The 20,879-nt window shown below is 49.3% G+C and overlaps 8 protein-coding genes across 8 annotated transcripts; 2 read left to right on the top strand and 6 right to left on the bottom strand.

Annotated features, from left to right (window-relative positions):
* Positions 1 to 1,522: 1,522 nt before the first annotated feature.
* On the bottom strand, positions 1,523 to 2,167 carry FOMMEDRAFT_88841 (uncharacterized protein; the record flags this gene model as incomplete). Its single annotated transcript, XM_007267945.1, has 3 exons — positions 1,523 to 1,840; positions 1,897 to 2,057; positions 2,119 to 2,167. 3 exons carry the CDS (start codon positions 2,165 to 2,167, stop codon positions 1,523 to 1,525), a joined length of 528 nt encoding a protein of 175 aa, XP_007268007.1.
* A 66-nt stretch (positions 2,168 to 2,233) lies between these two features.
* FOMMEDRAFT_21255 (uncharacterized protein) lies at positions 2,234 to 3,070 on the bottom strand. The gene is made up of 2 exons (XM_007267944.1): positions 3,007 to 3,070; positions 2,234 to 2,949 (listed from the first exon to the last, which is right to left on the bottom strand). The coding sequence occupies exons 1-2, from the start codon at positions 3,035 to 3,037 to the stop codon at positions 2,576 to 2,578; spliced, it is 405 nt and encodes a 134-aa protein (XP_007268006.1). The 5' UTR covers positions 3,038 to 3,070; the 3' UTR covers positions 2,234 to 2,575.
* A 221-nt stretch (positions 3,071 to 3,291) lies between these two features.
* On the top strand, positions 3,292 to 5,842 carry FOMMEDRAFT_168992 (uncharacterized protein; the record flags this gene model as incomplete). The annotated part of the gene is made up of 6 exons (XM_007267943.1): positions 3,292 to 3,477; positions 3,533 to 3,550; positions 3,604 to 3,677; positions 3,741 to 3,824; positions 3,879 to 4,172; positions 4,228 to 5,842. 6 exons carry the CDS (start codon positions 3,292 to 3,294, stop codon positions 5,837 to 5,839), a joined length of 2,268 nt encoding a protein of 755 aa, XP_007268005.1.
* Positions 5,843 to 7,418: 1,576 nt separating this feature from the next.
* Positions 7,419 to 8,556, bottom strand: FOMMEDRAFT_89859 (aromatic compound dioxygenase; the record flags this gene model as incomplete). The annotated part of the gene is made up of 6 exons (XM_007267942.1): positions 7,419 to 7,525; positions 7,586 to 7,635; positions 7,698 to 8,040; positions 8,200 to 8,244; positions 8,308 to 8,393; positions 8,450 to 8,556. The coding sequence occupies 6 exons, from the start codon at positions 8,554 to 8,556 to the stop codon at positions 7,419 to 7,421; spliced, it is 738 nt and encodes a 245-aa protein (XP_007268004.1).
* A 621-nt stretch (positions 8,557 to 9,177) lies between these two features.
* On the bottom strand, positions 9,178 to 11,289 carry FOMMEDRAFT_147489 (IMP dehydrogenase). The gene is made up of 4 exons (XM_007267941.1): positions 10,957 to 11,289; positions 10,715 to 10,901; positions 9,395 to 10,535; positions 9,178 to 9,343 (listed from the first exon to the last, which is right to left on the bottom strand). The coding sequence occupies exons 1-4, from the start codon at positions 11,230 to 11,232 to the stop codon at positions 9,319 to 9,321; spliced, it is 1,629 nt and encodes a 542-aa protein (XP_007268003.1). The 5' UTR covers positions 11,233 to 11,289; the 3' UTR covers positions 9,178 to 9,318.
* A 717-nt stretch (positions 11,290 to 12,006) lies between these two features.
* On the top strand, positions 12,007 to 12,885 carry FOMMEDRAFT_157826 (uncharacterized protein; the record flags this gene model as incomplete). Its single annotated transcript, XM_007267940.1, has 4 exons — positions 12,007 to 12,278; positions 12,344 to 12,426; positions 12,569 to 12,687; positions 12,733 to 12,885. 4 exons carry the CDS (start codon positions 12,007 to 12,009, stop codon positions 12,883 to 12,885), a joined length of 627 nt encoding a protein of 208 aa, XP_007268002.1.
* Positions 12,886 to 13,069: 184 nt separating this feature from the next.
* FOMMEDRAFT_157825 (uncharacterized protein) lies at positions 13,070 to 14,867 on the bottom strand (the record flags this gene model as incomplete). The annotated part of the gene is made up of 8 exons (XM_007267939.1): positions 13,070 to 13,329; positions 13,377 to 13,430; positions 13,515 to 13,774; positions 13,810 to 13,827; positions 13,866 to 13,929; positions 14,021 to 14,102; positions 14,151 to 14,326; positions 14,420 to 14,867. The coding sequence occupies 8 exons, from the start codon at positions 14,865 to 14,867 to the stop codon at positions 13,070 to 13,072; spliced, it is 1,362 nt and encodes a 453-aa protein (XP_007268001.1).
* Positions 14,868 to 15,139: 272 nt separating this feature from the next.
* FOMMEDRAFT_157824 (uncharacterized protein) lies at positions 15,140 to 20,465 on the bottom strand (the record flags this gene model as incomplete). Its single annotated transcript, XM_007267938.1, has 19 exons — positions 15,140 to 15,427; positions 15,494 to 15,617; positions 15,807 to 15,906; positions 15,967 to 16,061; positions 16,104 to 16,119; positions 16,190 to 16,221; positions 16,306 to 16,819; positions 16,916 to 16,968; positions 17,003 to 17,208; positions 17,279 to 17,310; positions 17,400 to 17,835; positions 17,908 to 17,978; positions 18,044 to 18,193; positions 18,259 to 18,511; positions 18,576 to 18,655; positions 18,867 to 19,112; positions 19,201 to 19,825; positions 19,912 to 19,920; positions 19,968 to 20,465. The coding sequence occupies 19 exons, from the start codon at positions 20,463 to 20,465 to the stop codon at positions 15,140 to 15,142; spliced, it is 3,828 nt and encodes a 1,275-aa protein (XP_007268000.1).
* Between the last annotated feature and the right edge of the window lie 414 nt (positions 20,466 to 20,879).

The raw sequence follows: 20,879 nt of genomic DNA, 5'->3' as shown, positions 1-20,879 counted from the left end.
AAATTTGCAAATGTCAAATTGACTTGCTTGCAGGTTACATGACCGCCATCACCAGAAAGATCGTAGGGGCCCTATTAATGTTGATCCTTCCATCTATCCAATTACCTTTTGGAACCACTGTCTTATGCGTCACAAAAATGCTTTGAGGCCTGGTTTTGATACTTGGCTCAAAGAAGAAGGATACAAGGTGATTGTCGAGAATCGCTCGAACAGAACGGAAGATCTAACCACGTGCCCGTCATATTAGTATTCTGAAATTTTTAAACTTGGCGATTCCCCTGCTTTGCTCGCAACATTCGTTTCGTGGAAAAAATCCGAGACGACCTACGTATGTGGATTATGTCAGTGAGTCAATCCTTCATAATTCTTTCCCACATGTATGTCTCTTAACCGTTTTCTCGTCGAGACTTGCAAACGGCCGTGGCAATCGTGAGCATCTCGATTACGATCCTTCTGACAAGCCCGGAGCCTTCTGGAATCATTGCCATGAAAAACATGCGGAGTTTTGGAATCCTGCTAGTTGAACGTCCTCCCCTGCTTGGGAAACTTGAAAGTACCCTGGCTTGCTTCCCGTCTTTTGCGCCATTGATTGTCTTGCATGCAACGTCACTTGGTTCTACTTTATATTTTTGTGTAACAATTCTTGCAAAACCGTTCCAAATACAATTTATCGAGATAATTTAATTCGTGATTATTCAAACTCGAGTGAGGTGTAGTTTTATTGAATTTTTGATACAGAAGAATACATAAAACATATTATTACTCCTACGGAAATACCATGTACCGTACTCGAAGGAGAAATTGAAGGTAGACGAAAGAGGACAAGGCAATAAATCACAACGTCCTTTCGTAGCTGTACGAATAGGCTTCAGAAGTTATCGAAGGACCGAGACGTCGAAAAGGATGTTTATCGTGAATAAGGATGATATGTGTGTCCCCTTTGTGTCCGCTGAGGACCGAGACCTTGGCCAGTTGCACCTCTCGGACCTCGAGGAGCATTCATAGGTCCGCCGCCCATCATACCTCCGCTGCCCATACCACCGCCCATACCGCCTCGGTTTCCCATAGGTCCCATAGGTCCCGCACCCATCGTCATCATACCAGAGCCGCTACCCATACGTCCCATCCCACCCCCATTACCTGCACCCATACCCATACCCCCCATGCCACTCATGCCACCCATATTTCCCATTCCTGCGCCCCCCATCATGCCCATACCGCCCACACCACCGCCCATCCCCGCTGCACCTCCAAACTGCTGGAACATGCGCGTATACAGCTGGGCGAGCGCCTGTGGGTCGAATGGAGTCCCACTGCCTCCTGCCGCACCTTGTCCCCCACCTCCTGCACCTGTGCTACTCACCGCTCCCGCTTGTCCACCTGGAAAGCCTCCTCCAGAACCGGCGCTATAAGCGGAGCCGTTGGCTTGTCCACTGTATCCACCTCCACTACGATAATTCCCACCACCTTCGCTACCCGTGCCATCGCGCTGGTGCCTTGGTTGGGCAAGCTTGACATCAATCTAAAGTAAAGCAGAAGCGAGAGGAAATGAGTACAAAACATGCTTAAAGATATCCTCATCACATACAAGTTTTCCGTCAATCTCGAGTTTTCCGAATCCCAAAAGCGGATCTACATTTGTATTCTCGAACGAAACAAAGCCAAAGCCCTTGCTTCTTCCTGTTTCTCGGTCAAGCATGACTGTCGAGTCGATGACCTTGCCGTATTGCGAGAAGTAATCCCGCATTGATTCTGAGGTCACAGTCCCCGCAAGCCCGCCAACGAATAGCTTTTGTGCCCGCTGATGTTCTTGTCTAGGAATCGCGCGCTTCGGATCAATCTAATACAAAGTCAAAACTGACTTGACAAAGAATTTTTTTCTGTTCGGCAACGTACAATTTTACCGTCTAAAACGTGTTCGCGGACCATTACGGCATTCACAGAAGCCGGGTCTTCAAAGGTTAAGAACGCGAAACAGCGGGAGCGTCCTGTAGCATCTCTCATAATAGTACAAGCTTCGACTTTTCCGAACTGTTCAAAATACTTCTTAAGGCCCTCTACGCAAACAATATTTTAGTCCTACTCTGCCAAGCAAAAAAATGAAGACTAGTTAGCTACCATCTGTCGTATCCCAATTCAATCCACCGATGAACATTTTCCTGGACATTTGCAGTAAGTCATACTGTTCAGCAGCAACCAGATTGGAGCTGAGCGATCAGAGTTGAAAGGCAGGGGAAACATCATCGTATTCTTTCGGCTGGCTATTGCGCTAGATACGCTAATCATGACACGAAAGGCGCAGAACAGGGAGCTTGTCTGTCTGTCTGTCTGTCTAGGGAAGTCGATCGTAGCCTAGCCTAGCCTAGTCGAAGAGATAGACGCAAGTCTACGGAGTAGCTACAAAGCTAATCTCGAAGTATGGAACGAATGCACACGACGTGCATCGTGAGAGGGTAACTATCACGATACAGCTAATAGCTATTGTCCGCAGCAGTCCGTACAGTCGAGCAGACCGCACTTACGTTTTCCCGTCCCAACCCGAACGCTCAGAGGATACTAAACACTACTATAGTACTCACCCTTCATCCTTCATCTCCGATGGCCGTACGTGCCGATCTACAACTTGAAGAGAGGAAATGGTAGACACATCGTCATCATGCTGGGGCTGAGTCCGATAGCCGTGGTCTGCTCGTGAAGAATAGTCTTGACTGAAAGACTCATACGATTGTATCGGTTGTGGAGCATTCCCATTCGCAAACGAAGGAATTTGTAATTCTTCTGATCTTGTTGCTGATGGAGGTGGTGAAGGAGACTTGGTCTTTGTTGTGTCTGTCGAAGTTACTGGAGCTGTGGAAGACGTTGTGGTTTTTTCATGCTCCTGTGGTCGCATCCTTGACTCATTTGATTCCTCGACGGGTACAGCAAATTCATTGTCGTCACCGTAGAGATCTGAGGCAATTCCTATCAGTGAGAACCACACGGACATGCATCACTCGCTTCACTTGCCTCCATAAAGGTCAGTATCGAGGTCGGACATGATTGAGTTGAGTGAGTGAGCAAGTGGAAGAGAGAGCTCGAGACAGTGCAGGTGACTGTGCTTTGTCATTTTTCTGATCAACATCGTGTGATCTGATTTCTCCATTTGGTAATTCCATCAAACTCCTATCATCATATTACATAATATCACAAAATAGCGAAAACCTTTCTCAGTTCAGTTGCTAACACCGACCACATCATCGTCTTGTTGTACATGCACCATCCGCGTTTTACTGTTGTAATAAGCCCTTGACCATGCCAACTATTTCTGATCAAGAACCCCACTCAACGCCCTCGCACCCAAACGTCTTCAAGTCTCTCGCGGAACTAGATGACTGGACCTCAAAACCAAGATATCAAACCAAATTAGAGGGTCTCCTGGAATATACGCCACGCAGTAAGCCTGACAACCCTTCTCACAGAAATTCTGGGAAACTCCTGGTACTATCTCGGTGTGACTACCGAATATGATGTTAAATTCTAATATGCTCTCAAGGTGTGCCATGACTACAAGGCAAGACGCGCGGCCCGTTACGTTACACCAGAGATATCTGACTAGATTTTCAGGGCGGCTACAGCGAAGGCCCTTCATCTTTGGCATATACTTTTAATTTTTGGGATCTCTGCGACACATTTATCTAGTAAATATAATAATATGGAAGAACTCCAGACTAATGCGCTCACCACCGACTCTGATTAAATAGTTTTTCGCATCATCGTGTGACCATTCCTCCACCTGGATGGGTTAATGCTGCTCACCGACAAGGTGTCAAGATCCTTGGAGTGCTGTGAGCATCAGTGAACTCTTCTTCCTTCTAGGTCTTTCATACCACTTGTTGCAGGATCTTTGAACATGAGCAGTCTATGGAGGACACACTTCGTCTTTTCCTTGGAAAACTGCCAAATTCTAGGACAAGACCTCCGGCATTGCTCATCGGTGATGGTCTCCCAGTTTCCCGATACTATGCTCGCATCCTTGCAGACCTTGCCTATGAGCGCGGATTTGACGGCTATCTACTCAACTTCGAGTATCCACTTCCTGGAAGGGCCAATCAAACACGAGCCATAGAAACTTGGGTCAGCCTCTTGAACGCGGAACTCAAACACAAAGTCGGTGGTCATGCTCAGACAGTTTGGTAAGTGTCCGTTATGGATTACCTTGTTGTTCGTTTACTGATGGCTATGATGCAGGTATGACAGCGTCATTGTTACCGGCGACTTGCGTTGGCAAGACCGTCTGAACTCTCGGAACGTCTCATTCTTCCTAGCGTCGGATACTTTTTTTACAAACTATACCTGGCCTCCTTCTTTCCCTGCTATCTCTGCACAGTACCTTCTTGGCCTCGCGCCAGATTTGTTCCAAGGTAGCAAGAAAACTCTGCAAGACATATACATAGGCATTGATGTCTGGGGCCGCGGTTGTCACGGAGGTGGTGGATTTGGATGCTTCCGCGCTGCAGAACATATCGATCCAGCGGGCGTAGGGTTGAGCATTGCACTTTTCGGGCCCGGCTGGTCTTGGGAGAATGATGAAGGAAAGGATGGATGGAGTTGGAAGACATGGTGGGAACGCGAACGTACGTTGTGGGTTGGTCCTGCGATCGAAGGTGCTCATGTAGAAGTACCTGATGCTCCACAACGTGATGGAGAACCACCGTGTCCACATGGAAAATTCAGGCCAATTAGCGACTTTTTCCAGAGTGCGCCATCTATTAATCCTAACATTTTGCCATTTTATACGTCCTTCTGTCCCGGAGTTGGTCATGGCTGGTTTGTCGAGGGTAGACGGATGATGCACAAGAATAACGGTTGGACAGATATTGATAAACAGACATCGTTGGGTAACTTGCTATGGCCGAGACCTAGAGTCGATTGGGAGGGGACAGATCTGAACATTCCGCTTCCAAAAACTTCGACTATATTGAATTTCGACGATGCATTTAACGGGGGATCGTCCGTGACCGTCAGACTTACGGGTGAAGGTGGGTCCGAAGAAGAGCCCTCATTCCGATGTTTCTGGATCCCGGTACAATCCATTGCGCTCACGTCGGGTAGTCTCTACGAGGTTGAATTAATTTACAAGATATCTGCCATTGGACACGAATTCGACCTCGCTTTGTCCGTCAAGGGAAAATCAGATGTGGATATCACTCCGTTGACATCTTCAGAGCTCGAGAGTGGTTGGAACAAAGTATCTATTACTTGCAAACCCAGTGGTGATCTGGAACCAGATACTCCAGCGAATGTAGGAGTTATCCTTGCCATGGCGTCAGAAGATGGATCTCTTCCTTACACTATCGATGTCCAACTTGCTCAGCTTAGTATCACCCCGAAGGCAACTCTACAAAACTTGTCACCTTACAAGACTCAGATCCTGTGGGTAGACTGTGTGCGAGATGCAAATTCTGCAGATGTGTTATTGATCACCTGGGACGCGTGCATCACATACACAACACCTGCGAGTCTCCGCGCAGAAGACCTTATCCCAGAGGTCCCACGCCCGCCGTGGGTCCTGGATCGCTCCGCACATTGGTTCCCTCGTTTCCGTTACGCAAATATTTACGTAGAAGCACGTACACCCGCAACCGGTATACGCCCATCAGGGTCAGCTATTTTCCTTGGAACAAGTGGATGGGGTTCAGGAGCTACAACAGGTGTTGGGCTTAATGGTTTCGTAATAGAGACAGGCACACTGCCGAATGAGTTGAAAGAGAGCACAGTACGGTTCTACGTGCAGGGAGTGACAGACAGAGGTACCATTCTCCCTTGGGAGTCTTGTGCTTTCGTAGACTTTGCGTGGTAGGAGATATATGAAAGAGAACCTTGTAATTGATTCAAAATTACATCTGAAGTGTATATAGTGTATAGAGACCTGTAGTTGGCGTATGTATGGTAAATGTGTTTGCTCAATGATGTACTCCGGTGAACTCCGGAAAATGCTATGTGATCGTCCCTTTTCCGTAATGCTTTGCCTACATCAACTACTTTGCAACGACCTTGGACACTGATTAGCGTCATCACTTACCGGGAAAATCCGACAGGAAGGGCGAAGCAATATTGCTATTTAAAAATGCAATGCAGAAGACGACCCTCTGCGAAGTTGCTGTTGGCAGTATGCTTAGAAGACTTAGTTACATACGGTCAAAGCAGAAAGACGCTCCAGAAATTCTTTTCGACGTAGGAGAATCAAATAGAAGCTCTAGTTCTGAGGCGGATAGGAAAAAAACAAACAAAAAGAATCAGGGGAATGACTCTCAGAGAAGACAAAAAGAAGACAATAAGGACGTGGAATATCTTACTAGAAGCTTGACCGCACTGCAAAGAGGCCTTGACAGCTGTAAGTAGGAGGTAAACTTGTGCAAATGTTAATATTATTTATACTTATTGAACAATATAAGGCATGGAGACTTTCTTTGGTGACAAAGAGTATATACCTGGTAAGCACCGTGATGAAATAAGTATTAGACCGGCACACACAAGTGAGAAACAATGCTTTAAGTAACTGCCTGTAAACACAACAATATACTGACTAACACACTACAGGTTGGAAAAACTGTCCAGCCAAACACAACTGCCCTCATCTTTCTGCTCTTACAATCCCGGTAGGTAGAGGAGATTATGATGATGAGAAAGAAGCAAAGCATGACTTGTATAGAGAAATGCTACAAATTGTTCATAATCATATTAATGATTATCACTCCCACAATGGAAACAGTGCTTCAGGCTGGTTTGAAGCTGTAAAAGAAACAATTGAAGAAAAGTTGAATGCAATGAAAAAACAGGATCAAGAATTTTTAGATAAAGTTGAATTTTAGGATATTATATTTGGAGTAGATGAGAAGGAGTATACAAAATCTGGACTAGTGTATAAGTGTATACATTGTCTCTTCTTTATCTGGAGCATGCAAATGTAAGAGTCTTTTGCTTCCCAAATTCTGAAAGGATATGCAAATGTATGCTGTATATCTATAACTAGATTGACTTTTACAAAGAAAAAAACTTTACATTTTATTGATATGGTGGTGGCCTTGACTGCCTGTTAGCAGCATAAAATCAGGGAAAATAAAGAAAGATTTTATAACATAGCATAGATAAATCGAACTCCCAAACAGGACTCTACAGGTCCAGTTTTGCTATAGGAATTTATAGTGCTAACATGGCTACAGTTGGACTTGTTCTTTTGAAGTTTGTAAAGTGCGTTTTGTTGGCCAACAGAACATCGATTTCGCACATGACAACTGTTCATCTGTCCTACTGAGCTAAACGTGTAAAAGGCGCCGCTAAATACAGTCTTGTTATTTATGTGCCAAGTCATTAGTAGTTTACAAGGGATCTTTCTGTTAAAAAACAACTGCAAAACCTCAGGCAGAATCAGATGCAACTTAGATACTGACATCGGCATTCTGGAAAGGTGCGTCAAGGTCAGTTGTGCTGTTATAATAATTTCCTGAGTGGATGGAGTAATCTGCACTGAGGTCAATGCCAATTGCTATACAGCGTGAAGTTAGTGATGGATACTGCTGCAACATGCGAATGCCAAGTGACGCACTGATAAACCCAAGGAGACCTTTCTCAATCGAGTCTGCCAGTAATTCCAGCCTGCAATTCGATGCACGGTTTATTCAAACGATTCACTCATTACACAATTTCAGAGCACTCACTCAACGATTGCACTACTCCCATCTACATTTGCACGCGCAAAATCATGATCCTGAGAATTTAGCGTCCTTCTACCTCTGTTCTCTGTATACGGCTCCAGGCTCAACACCTGATCATTCCAGCTTTCGTCGAAGAACAACTGTCCGATATGCTTGAGACTCCCTGCATGTGAGATGAGCGTGCCATTTGAAGATTGTTCCCAGTCCGTATGGACCATAAGGTGGACGTGGATCGTACGCCCAGAGTAAAACCCTGGGTAGATAGTGGTGAGCTCGACAGTACCAGAGTCATCTGTCGGGAACCCTCCACGGAGCCAGGTTGCGTTGCTTGACATGGTGGGCCCGCCTCGCCGAGGACCGCGACCTGGATTTCCTGGACTACCTCGGCCCGGCTTGTCCGGAGTCCCAGGACCGTCAGGACCTCTGAGACGACCGGGAGGTGGGTGACGGTTATCAGTGGGGCCTAGGCCATTAAAGTGGTTGCCTCCTTGTTTAGGAGGCCGACCTAGCGTGTTTGCCTCAAAAGCACCATAAAACCCAGTCGCATTTGCTAAACATCATTGAATAAGAAAGGTATATTTGCAAAACAGGATGAAGGAGAAGCATGACTCACCACTCCAAATTTCGACAAGCGCATCTGGGACGGACTCGCACGATGCAGTGTCGATGACACCAATGTCAAGACGGAGCAATACACCTCTTCCAGTTCAAGACGGTCAACAGATGATCTTCACAATGACAATAAAAGCGCTTACTTCTGATCCTCAACAAGGTCCTGTCGGACGAGCTCATTATTAACATAATACGGGCCCTCTTCAATCTCTGGGGCAGTGACACAGGTAGACTTTAAGATGCAATGCATTCAGCGATTGTTTGGGTAAATGGAAAGAACAAAGTAACAACTTACACTGTGAATGGCATCTTCAGTCGAGCCCGAATCCTTTAATCCTCCGAGCGTAACTTGCTCTGCCAAGGATCTCTTTGCACGACGCGTCTTATGAAACGCACTGATCGACGAGGCACAATTTCGCGCTGCAAGATGTCGCTTGTGCGCAAGGTGCTTAGGAAACGAAATCAGTTGCCTGGAATAAAGGGGTTTTTCGTTAAATTGCAGAGGACTTACCTCCCTACGAGCAAGCTCAGCACCTGAAAGTCGTTCAGCGAATTCTTCCGGGTGGCCTGTGGTGAATCCAAACGCATCAGATAAGACCAAAGTCAATGCTAACACTCGAAGTTGCCCGTACCGTTGATGATGTCTGCCACCAGAGCCAAGCACACAAGAAGGCCTGCGAGGTGTTTCCTGGGGAACATGCTGAGCTAGATACCTACACAGCATAGTCGATCCACTTCATCTTTATGTTCCCGTCTCTCAAAGATTGACGCGCTGCGGACATATTGAATGATGCCGTGAGACTGCGCACGGCTGCCGGACATGAACTTCCGGCTACCCGGTAGGGAAGATATTATTAATTTATTGACATCTTTTCATCATTTTGTTTGTTCTAGCTATACATTACACCGTCATACAACCAAGCACCGATAACCCTTACGCATTCTAATCCTATGATCACAGTTATGTAGATACGTAGATGACTTTAGATAAGCCCAGCACAGAGCGAGTCAGTCAAGCAAATAGCCTTTTTGTGTACCTTTAAGAATGTCAGTCAAGGAACCATATAATTTATGTTGAGGAGACTCACGAATGTAGGCCATGGACGCCGCCCTCAATTTGCGCACTTGCGGTTCTGAGCTCAAACCGGACCTTTTCCTGCTGAACCGACTGCTGCATTTCTACGATGCTGTGACGTCCGATGTCCTGAAGCGAGTGCTGCAATCCTGCATGGAGATATGGCAGGAACTGCCGCACAGAACCCTTGTCTTGCACATCACCCGAAACACCCTGAGCGACTTTCACTGCACTGGCCTCGCTGAAATAACGCGAAGTCGCTGCATTCTCCTGCACAGCTTGCGCAGCAGCGCTGCCCTTGGGATGCTTCTGTTGATGCTTCGAGCCAGGTTTGCCCTGTTCCATCGCTTCAATGCTTCCCATCCCGCGATACGCTTTCACGCGTTTGCCTTCATGGTAGAAGTACTCGCCTGGTGCCTCGCTTGTCCCGGCTAGCAGACCGCCCATCATCACTGCTCCTGCACCGAGAGCGAGTGCCTTGACAACATGTCCTACATTGCTAATTCCGCCGTCCGCAATGACAGGCACACCAAAGTGACGCGCAAATTCCGCTACTGCGTATACAGCAGTTGCTTGTGGCCGACCAACAGCCATTACCTCCTGCGTAATGCAAATACTGCCGGAACCCATGCCAACGCGCAGACCATCCGCACCTGCTGCAATCAGGGATGCCGCCTGTTCGCGCGTAACGACGTTTCCAGCAATGACTTCGAGATTCGGGTATGTCGCTTTGATCCACTCAATCATCTCGATTTGAAAAATCGAGTTACCTTGCGAGGAGTCGAGTACGACAATATCGAGCCCTGCATCTACAAGTAATGCCAGACGAGTGCGATCTGCAGGCCGAGTACCGATTGCGGCCGCCGCATAAAGCTGCTTACTCTCGGGCAATTTTGATGCGAGTGGATACGTCTGGTTCTTAAGAAGGTCTGAGCGGGCAAGAAGTGCGACAAGATTGCCTTCCCGATCGACGATCGGTAGCTTTCCCTTTTTTGAATCACGCAGAATGTCGTTAGCCTGCTGTAGCGTAACGCCTTCCGGAGCAGTGACGAGGGACTTGGTCATAACCTCAGCCAGTGGCGTCGAGGGTTCTCGAAACTGCACATCGCGATTTGTAACAATGCCGAGTAGCTTTCCGCCAAGGGCCCCGGTGTCTGAAAGACGTGATAATGAGCGAAAAGTTAATTCCGTGTTGAATAGACAGGGAAATGTCAGGTTAATAAGAATAATAATTATCCACTCGTCACGCAGGAATACCGCGTTTATTCGGTAGAACGAAGGTTGTAATAAAGAGATTGCTCATCATACGCCACAAAAATGAATTGAAACGTACCAGTTATGGGAATACCGCTGAAACCAAGGCGCGATTTCACGTCAAGCACATCCTCGACGATGTGATTAGGAGAGAGTACGACCGGATCGGTGATAAATCCGTTCTCGTGGCGCTTCACGGCTCGGACCATCGCTGCTTGTGCGCTTGCTGGCTGATTATGGTGAATCACACCTATACCCCCTAACAGCTGCACGCGGTCAGTGAGAACAATCCAGCTCCAGGCGTACATTAAGATGACTCACCGCCATTGCAATGGCCATCTCCCCTTCAGTGACCGTGTCCATGGGGCTACTCATGAACGGTGTCTTGAGCACCACGTTCCGCGTGATACGTGTATCTGTCACGACATCCGGAGCTGCGAAATCAATCTTGCCAGGCAAAAGGAGAAAGTCATTGTACGTGAGCCCGCCATGTTTCTCGGAGTTCATGAGTTCAGAGATAGACAAGCCATCAGACCTCTTGTACGTCTCGAGGTGTGCAATCGCAGTCTTCGGATCAAGGTATTTTGTCGACGACATGGTGAGAAGTGAGTTCAGGCAGGCTAGAGGGATGGTAAGGGCGGACCAGAGCGCAAGGGGAAGGGATGGGAGTTAACTCCAAAATTGTAACCAAATTTTCAGACAACGCCTTTTGTAGGTTACAGGACGGTCACGTGGGTCAGTAAATAAAACTTTACAAACCATGATGTACAAGAAAACTGTTCAAAGGCATCATGCCGACAACTGGATTATTCCAAGTTGGCTGCAATAATATAAGATGGTAGATTGAAATAGACTCCACAAGACTAATCTGATTCATAAAGCTCCCTTACGGGAAAAGCTATTAGTAATAGTACAACTTCAGCTTCGTTCTCACGGTTTCACAGCTTCTACTCAATCCTGATTCCTTTTTGCGGGTCAGGTTCTTACTTCGTCTCACTTTTTACGGCTTATTCAACTAACGACCGTCTTGCGACTCAGGCTCTTGCCAGTGCTTAATCGCACCTCTTACAGCCTGAGCTTTCAATTTACAATCGTCTTACAACTTAGGCTCTTACTTATTCTCACTTCTTACAGCTTAGGCATTAATGCTCTTACAAATTAAACTCTCACTTAATCTCACGGCTTGGGTTAAAAACGCAGGCAAAAAAACCCCTTCAATCAGTCTTAGGCTCTTACTTAATCTCAGGACTTCGGGGAAAAGCGCAGGCAAAAAACCCCGAAGTTGACTCTACTCTGAAGCCTTACAGCCTTGACGCACACCTCTTGTCTTGAGTCTTGAACCACGTGGTGCCTTGTTGTCTTGCCGTCTTGATGTCACCCAAGCCCGGCGGTTTCACTGCCGCCGAGAAGACTGCACTAATGAACTACGTACTGCCAGACTACCACTTCCTCAACACTTCCTACCCACCTTCGCCTATTCGATCCTCGTCGTCCTCTCGCGGCGGCCCTGGGATACAAGCAACAAAGGAGAGTAGCCAGTTCTCCTTCGATGACCGTCGCCCACCGCCATTGTCCACCTCAAATCCAGAGACATGTATCCGATTTAGCGAGCCTTATGACAGCCACGCTCTCTCGTCCGATAGGTAATGTCAACTCAATGCCAGATCTGCAGAGGAATATCAGTGAACTGTAAGTCTGTAACAAATAGAGGCATGGGTACTCGTCTCATGTTGTCTACGCAAACTCCAGGAGACGCCGGATCCGGGGTTTCTAGTTCTAGGCGCAAGACGAGTCAGCAAACAGATTACTGAGATCCTTAGACTAAGAAACTGAAACGCCAGATAGCTTAGCTGTGTTCGGGCCGAAACTTCTCCTGGATAGGAATCTCTAGGAATGACGCCCGCCCTCCCTCAGTGAACAGCACGACGCGTAGTCTGCTCGAGAGGTAGCGGACCAGGGCGTCAGGCGTTGGTGCTAGTGAACCACGTTAGTAGAGACGATGGCCTCGACCAGGCGCTGGTGATCGCGACGACGAAAGACGCCGGCGATGCGGTCGAAAAACCTCGGCACAAACTTGCTGACAAGAGGAGTGGCTAGTTCGCCCTCGTCCTCAAACCCGTACTCTGGACTCTCGAACCGCGGGAGCGCGTTGAAGGTGTCGCGTATAAGCAGGAAAGGTGGAAACCCGGTCTCCTGGTGGCCAAGCTCTCTCGTTCAGTCGTTGACGCCGACTCAACTCCAAACCTGTAGAGGAAAATCAGTGGACTGAAAAAAGCAGAAACGCGGGTACTCATCTCAATGCCCACCCCAACCACAGGCGACGCTGAATCCGGGTCTTTTAGTCCTAGGTGCAAAACAAGTCAGTGAACAGTTTATATGACTCTTACTGCTAAACTGAAACGCCGGATAGCTTAGCTCAGTTCTGACCGAAACGTTACCTGGCAGAGAGGACGACCTTGACTTGGTGCTGATGGCTGCGGCGACGAAAGACTTTGGCGATGGGGTCGGAAAGCCTCGTTACGGACTCGCTGACGCGGAGAGTGGCCAGTTCGTCCTCGTCTTCAAACTTGTACCCAGCTTTTCGAACTGCAGGAGTGCGACGATAGAGATGCGGATAAGCAGGAAAGGTGGAAATCTGGTCTCCTGGCCGCCAAGCTCTACCGTTCGATGGCTGACGCTGACTCAACTTTAAACCTGTAGAGGAAAATCAGTGGACTGAAACAAGTAGAAAACACGGGTACTCGGCTCATTGTCCGTGCCATCCACAGGCGACGTTTCTTCTGGGTCATCTAGTCCTAGGTGCAAGATAAGTCAGTGAACAATTCTCAGACCCTTGGACTGCAAAACGGAAACGCCGGATAGCTTAGCTCAGTTCGGACCGAATCGTTTCTTGGTAGGGAGGACAATCTCGACTTGGCGCTGATAGCTGCGGCGACGAAAATCTTTGGCGATGGGGTCGGAAAGCCTCGGCATGGACTTGTTGACGAAGGGAGTGGCCAGTTCGCCCTCATCTTCAAAACCGTGCTCTGGCTTTGTAAACCGGGGGGAGTGTGTCGATGGTGCGCGTTTAAACGGGAAAGGCGGAATTCCGGTCCACTGTCCATCTCGTACTCGAGCCCGAGCATTCGACTCAATCTGCCTATGGTGGTTACGCTCTCTCATTCAATAGCCGACCTTGGCTCAACGCCAAACCTGCAGATAAACATCAGCGAACCGTAATAAGTACAGACACGGGCACTCGTCTCATGTTATCCGCACCGATCACGGGCGACGCTGAATCTGGGTCTTCTAGTCCTAGGCGCAGGGCAAGTCAGTGTACAACTTCTAGGACTCTTAGACTGTAAAACTGAAATGCCGGATAGCTTAGCTCAGTCCGGGTGCAAACGTTTCTCTGGGGAGACGTTCCAGAAAAGACATCCGCCCTCCTTCCCTTCGCGAACAGCCTCAAACGCCCTCGAATGCCTCGGCTGGTGAACTACATTGGACTATCATTGCTGTTGACCTTGATAGAATACGATCTTGACTCGATGCTGGTAATCGTGACGTCGAAAGGCTCCGGAAGGCCTCGGCACGAGCTTGCTGACAAGAGGAGTGGTTAGTTGACCCTCATCCTCAAACCCGTACTCTGGCCTATCAGACGGAGGGAATACATCGGTGGTAGTGCGTACAAGCGGGAAAGTAACTGGAAAATCTGTGGGGAAAATTTAGTGAAATGCGATAAATAGAGAAGCAGGAACTCTGAGGATGATCTTGATTCCGTGCGGTGATCGCGACGACGAAAGACTCCACTGAAGCGGCCGGAAAGCCTCGGCACAGACTCGTTTACGAGTGGATAGTTCGCCCTCGTTCTCAAACCCGTGCTCTGGCTTGCCATACCGGGGAAGGACATCGATAGTATCGCGTACATATGGGAACGCATCTCGAAATCTGTAGGGAACATTTAGTGAAACACGACGAACAGAGAAACAGGAGCTCTGAGGATGACCTTTGAATCCGCGCTGGTGATCGCGACGACGAAAGACTCCACTAAGGCGATCGGTAAGCCTCGGCACAGGCTTGCTGATGAAGGGAGTGGCTAGTTCACCCTCATCCTCGAGCCCATACTCTGGCCCACTAAACCAAGGGAGTGCGTCGATGGTATCGCATTTAAGCGGGGAGGATGGAATACTGATCTCCTGTTCACCTCGTATTCGGATGCCTGTATCAGGCGCGACCTGCCTCACGGTGGACATGCCCTTTCGTTCGATAACACGTCAGCTCAACTCCAAATCTGCAGAGAAATGTCAGTGAACTGTATCGGGTAGAATCGCGGGCACTCGTCTCATTCTCTGCGCCAACCACAGGTGACGCTGAATCCAGGACTTCTCGTTCTAGGCACAAGGCGGTGACCAATTTCTAGGACGCTTAGAAATTGGATCGCCAGAAGGCTCAGCTCAGTTCGGGCGGTTTGTTCTCTGGATATGCATCTCCAGAAAACGCACCCTCCCTCCCTTCGCGAACAGCCTCAGACGCGCTCGAATGCCTCGGGTCTCCTTACGATGTCAGCACGACGTGCAGCCTGCTCGAGAGGCAGCAATCCAGGGCGCCAGTTGTCCGCGCTAGTGAACCACAATAGCGCGTTGTCGCTGTCGACATCGTTCGCGTCTTTGACCTTGCGAGAGAGGACGACCTTGACTCCGCACTGGTGATCACGACGACGAAAAAGTCCACTGAGGCGGTCGGAAATCCTCGGCACAGACTTGCTTACGAGGAGAGTGGCTAGTTCGCCCTCGCTCTCAAATCCGTGCTCTGGCTTTTACTCGGGTGGTCGCATTCGACTCAATCTGCCCATGGTGGATACGCTCCCTCGTTCGTTAACCGACGCTGGCTCAACGCCAAATCTGCAGATGAACATCAGGGAACTGTAACAAGTAGAGACGCGGGTACTCGTCTCAAGTTGTCCGCGCGAACTACTGTCGACGCTGAATCCAGGTCTCCTTGTCCTACGCGCGAGACAAGTCAGTGAACAACTTCCTGAGACTCTCAAACTTAGAAAGAGAAGCGCTGGATACTTATCTTAGGTCGGTTCGGGCCGAAACATTTCTGGATAGGCATGTCCAGCACGACACACAACCTGCTCAAGAGATAGCAGACCAGGATGTCAGTTGTCGGAGCTAGTGAACCACATTAACCTATCGTCGCAGTTGACATCAGTCGCTCCTTGAACTTGGTAGGGAGGATAACTAGTGAAAAGCTCCGGCGATGCAGTCGGAAATCCTCGACACGGGCTTGCTGACGAGGAGAGTGGCCAGTTCACCCTCATATTCAAACCCATACTCTAGCTGTGCGAACCGCAGGAGCGTGTCGAAGGTGTCGCATATAGGCAGGACAGGTGGATTCCCGGTTTCCTGCCTACTTCGTACCCGGAAGCCTGCATCCGACTCAACCTACTTCACGGTGGTCAAGCTCTCTCGGTTGGTAAGCAATACCGGCTCAACTCCGAATCTGTAAAGAAACATCAGTTAGCTGTAACAAGTAGCAACACGGGCACTCGTCTCATGTAGTCTGCACCAACCAGAGCCGACGCTGGATCCGGGTCTTCTAGTCCTATGTACAAGATAAGTCAGTGAGCAAATTCCGGAGACTCTCAGACTTAGAAACTGAGACGCTGGATAGCTTAGCTGTGTTCACGTCTCCTGGATAGACATCTCTAGGAAAGATGTCCTCCCTCCCTCGACGAACAGCACGACACGCAACCTCTCGAAAGGTAACAGACCAGGGCACCAGTTGTTGGGGCTGGTGAGCCAAGTTAGCTTATCGTCGCTGCTGACGTCGTCCGCGTCACTGACCTTGGTAGAGACGATGACCTTGACCAGGCGCTGGTGATCGGGATGACAAAAGGCTCCGGCGATGCGGTCGGAAAACCTCGGTACAAGCTTGCTGATGAGAGGAGTGGCCAGTTCGCCCTCATCCTCAAACCCGTACTCTGATCTCCTGGACCGCGGGAGCGCGTTGAAGATGTCGCGTATAAGCGGGAAAGGTGAAAGCCTGATCTCCTGGTGGCCAAGCTCTCGTTCAGTGGCCGACACTGACTCAACCCCAAACCTGTAGAGGAAAATCAGTGGATTGGAATAAGTAGAAATGCGGGTACTCGGCTCGATGTCCGTGCCAACCACAAGCGACGCTGAATCCGGGTCTTGTAGTCCTAGGTGCAAAACAAGTCAGTGAACAATTTATATGACTCTTAGACTGCTAAGCTGAAGCGCCGGATAGCTTAGCTCAGTTCTGACCGAAACGTTACCTGGCAGAGAGGACGACCTTGACTTGGTGCTGATGGCTGCGCCGACGAAAGTCCTTGGCGATGCGGTCAGAAAACCTCGATACGGACCTGCTGACGAATGGAGTGGCCAGTTCACCCTCATCCTCAAACCCGTGCTCTGGCTTTCTAACCCGGGGGGAGGACATCGATGGTGTCGTGTTTAAGCGGGAAAGGCAGAATCCCGGTTTACTGTTCATCTTGTACTCAGGTGCTCGCATTCGACTCAATCTATCTATGGTGAATACGCAATAGCCGATGCTGACTTGACGCCAAACCTGCAGATGAACATCAGCGAACTGTAATAAGCAGAGAAATGGATACTCGTCTCATGTTTATAGCGCCGACCACAGGTGACGCTGAATCTGAGTCTTCTAGTCCTAGGCGCAAAACAAGTCAGCGAACAACTTGTGAGACTATAAACTGTAAACTGAAACGCCGGATAGCTTAGCTCAGTCTGAGTGCAGACGTTTTTCTGGGAGAGTCATTCCCAGAAAAGATGTCCACCCTCCCAACCTTCGCAAACAGACACTAACGCGCTCGAATGCCTCGACCGGTGAACCACATTGGCCTATCATCGCCATTGGCATCGTCCGCGTCGTTGACCTTGATTGAAATACGGTCTGGACTCGATGATGGTAATTGCGACGTTGAAATGCTCCGGCGACGCGGTTGGAAGACCTCTGCACAGGCTTGCTGACAAGAGGAGTGGCCAGTTCGTCCTCATCCTCAACCCCGTATTCTGGCTTATCTGACCGAGGGAATGCTTCGATGGTATCCCATACAAGCGGGAAAGTGACTCGAACTCTGTAGGGAACATTTAGTGAAACGCGACAAATAGAGAAGCAGGAACTTTGAGGATGACCTTTACTCCACGCTGGTGGTTGCGACGACGAGAGACTCCACTGAGGCAGTCGGAAAGCCTCGGCACAGACTTGCTTACGAGGGGAGTGGCTAGTTCGCCCTCGCTCTCAAACCCGTGCTCTGGCTTCCCATTCCGAGGAAGACATCAGTGGCATCGCGTATAAGCGGGAAAGCAATCCGAAATCTGCAGGGAAACATTTAGTGAAATGCGACAAATAGAGAAGCAGGAACTATGAGGATGACACTGACTCCGCGCTGCACGACGAAAGACTCCAATGAGGCGGTCAGAAAGCCTCGGCACAGACTCGCTGACGAAGGGAGTGGCTGGGTCGCCCTCATCCTCAAACCCATACTCTGGCTTACTAACCCAGGAAATGCGTCGGTGGTATCGCGCATAAGCTGGAAAGCAACTCGAAATCTGTGGGGAAATTTTAGTGAAATGCGACAAATAGAGGGGCAGGAACTCTGAGGATGACTTGACTCCGCACTGGTGATCGCGACGACGAAGACTCCACTGAGGCGGATGGAAAACCTCGACACGGACTTAATGACGAAGGGAGTGGCTAGTTCGCCCTCATTCTCAAACCCATGCTCTGGCTTTCCGAACCGCAGGAGTGCGTTGATGGTATCGCACTTAGGGGGGAAAGACAGAATTCTGGTCCACACTTCATCTCGTACTCGGGTGCTCGCATTCGACTCAAGTTGCCTATTGTGGATCTGCCCTCTCGTTCAATAGCCGATGCTAGCTCAACGCTGAATCTGCGGATGAACATCAGCGAACTGTAACAAGTAGGGGCACGGGCACTCGTCTCATGTTATCCGTGCCGACCTCAGGTGACGCTGAATCCGAATCGTCTGGTCCTAGGCGCAAAACAAATCAGATAACAACTAAAAAGATGCTTATGTTGCAAAATTGAAACGCCGGATAGCTTAGCTCAGTCCGGGTGCAAACATTCTTCTGGAGAGACATCCGCCCCAGGCATCCTTTCTCGAACAGCCTCAAAAATGCTCGAACGTGTCGAGTCTCCTTATGATGTCTGCACAGCGCGCGGTCTGCTCGAGAGGTAGCAACCCAGGGCGCCAAATTGCACGGGGATGGTAAACCACGTTAGTCTACTGTCGCTATTGACAATGCTCGCGTCATCGACCTTGGTAACCCGGCGCTGGGGATCGCGACGACGAGAGACTCCACTGAGGCGGTCGGAAAGCCTCGGCACAGACTTGCTTATGAGGGGAGTGGCTAGTTCGCCCCCGCTCTCAAACCCGTGCTGTGGCTTCCCATTCCGGGGAAGACATCGATGGTATCGCGCATAAGCAACTGGAAATCTGTAGGAAGCATTTAGTGAATCACGAAAAAAATAGAGAAGGAGGAACTTTGAGAATGACCTTGATTCCGCGCTGGTGACCTCGACGGCGAAAGACTCCACTGAGGCGGTCGGAAAGCCTCGGCACAGACTTGCTTACGAGGGGAGTGGCTAGTTCGCCCTCGCTCTCAAACCCGTGCGCTGGCTTCCCATTCCGAGGAAGGACATCAGTGGCATCGCGTATAAGCGGGAAAGCAACTCGAAATCTGTAGGTAACATTTAGTGAAACGTGACAAATAGAGAAGCAGGAACTATGAGGATGACCTTGGCTCCGCGCTGCACAACGCTGGACTCCAACGAGGTGATCGGTAAGCCTCGGTACAGACTCGCTGATGAAGGGAGTGGCTAGTTCACCCTCATCCTCAAACCGATACTCTGGCTCACCAAACCGAGGGAGTGCGTCGATGGTATCGCATTTAAGCGGGGAGGAGGGAATCCCGATCTCCTGTCCACCTCGTATTCGGACGCTTGTATTAGGCGCGACCTGCCTCACGACGGATATGCCCTTTCGTTTGATAGCTGACGCCAGCTCAACTCTAAGTCTGTTGAGAAACGTCAGTAGACTGTAACAACTAGAGCCGCAGGCACTCGTCTCATTCTCTGCGCCAATCACAGGTGACGCTGAACCCGGGTCTTCTCGTTCTAGGCGTAGGGCGGTGACCAATTTCTAGGACGCTTAGAAATTGGACCGCCAGAAGGCTCAGCTCAGTTCGGGCGGTATGTTCTCTGGATATGCATCTCCAGAAAACGCACCCTCCCTCCCTTCGCGAATAGCCTCAGACGCGCTCGAATGCCTCGGGTCTCCTTACGATGTCCGCACGACGTGCAGCCTGCTCGAGAGGCAGCAATCCAGGGCGCCAGTTGTCCGCGCTAGTGAACCACAATAGCGCGTTGTCGCTGTCGACACCGTCCGCGTCTTTGACCTTGGGAGAGAGGACGGCCTTGACTCCGCGCTGGTGATCACGACGACGAAAAAGTCCACTGAGGCGGTCGGAAAACCTTCGCACGGACTTACTAACGAGGAGAATGGCTAGTTCGCCCTCATCTTCAGACCCGTACTCTGGCCTTCCAAACCGAGGGAGCGTTTCGATGACGTCGCGTTTCAGCGGGAAAGGTAGAATCCCGCTCTCGAGAGGCAGGAGAACAAACGACTCTTTAGACGTGATGGTGTACATCATACGGTATAAAATAAGCAGATGGGGATTGCGGTAAGTGCTTGAGGTTGGATGACGATGGTAGGGTGAGAATGCAAGAAGCAATGGGATGTTTCTTGCTCTTACGGCCTTGTTTATAGACAAATCTAGCATGTCTCAAAACGTGGTGTATTTTTGGTCTGACTTGAAACGGAACAATGGCTTATTCTGAACGCAACTGCCTAAGGTCGAGAGCGTTCTAAGGTATGAATGACAGACAGACAATAAATCTTTAATTTATGTCTCGTTCTTACAATCAAAGGAGGATTATGTGTTGAAATTATGCTCTACAGAGGACTCCACCTACACGTTTTTACTTTGAACTAACGTGAGATTAAGAAGTTATCTACTATGGCTGTGTCCATCTGCGAATATGGAGGGCTCCATCCCAGGCAGTCTGTTTTAAAGTGTCTCTCGTTAAGGTTGTCATGCTCAGAACACACGATTTTTGTCGGTGGAAGTATCAAACACACCAAAAGATCATATCTCAACTAAAACCTACTGTAGGCAGGAATATAACCGCTGGTA

This window comes from Fomitiporia mediterranea, assembly GCF_000271605.1.
Source record: "Fomitiporia mediterranea MF3/22 unplaced genomic scaffold FOMMEscaffold_8, whole genome shotgun sequence".
NCBI lineage: Eukaryota > Fungi > Basidiomycota > Agaricomycetes > Hymenochaetales > Hymenochaetaceae > Fomitiporia > Fomitiporia mediterranea.
This window is presented reverse-complemented; position numbering and strand designations above follow the sequence as displayed.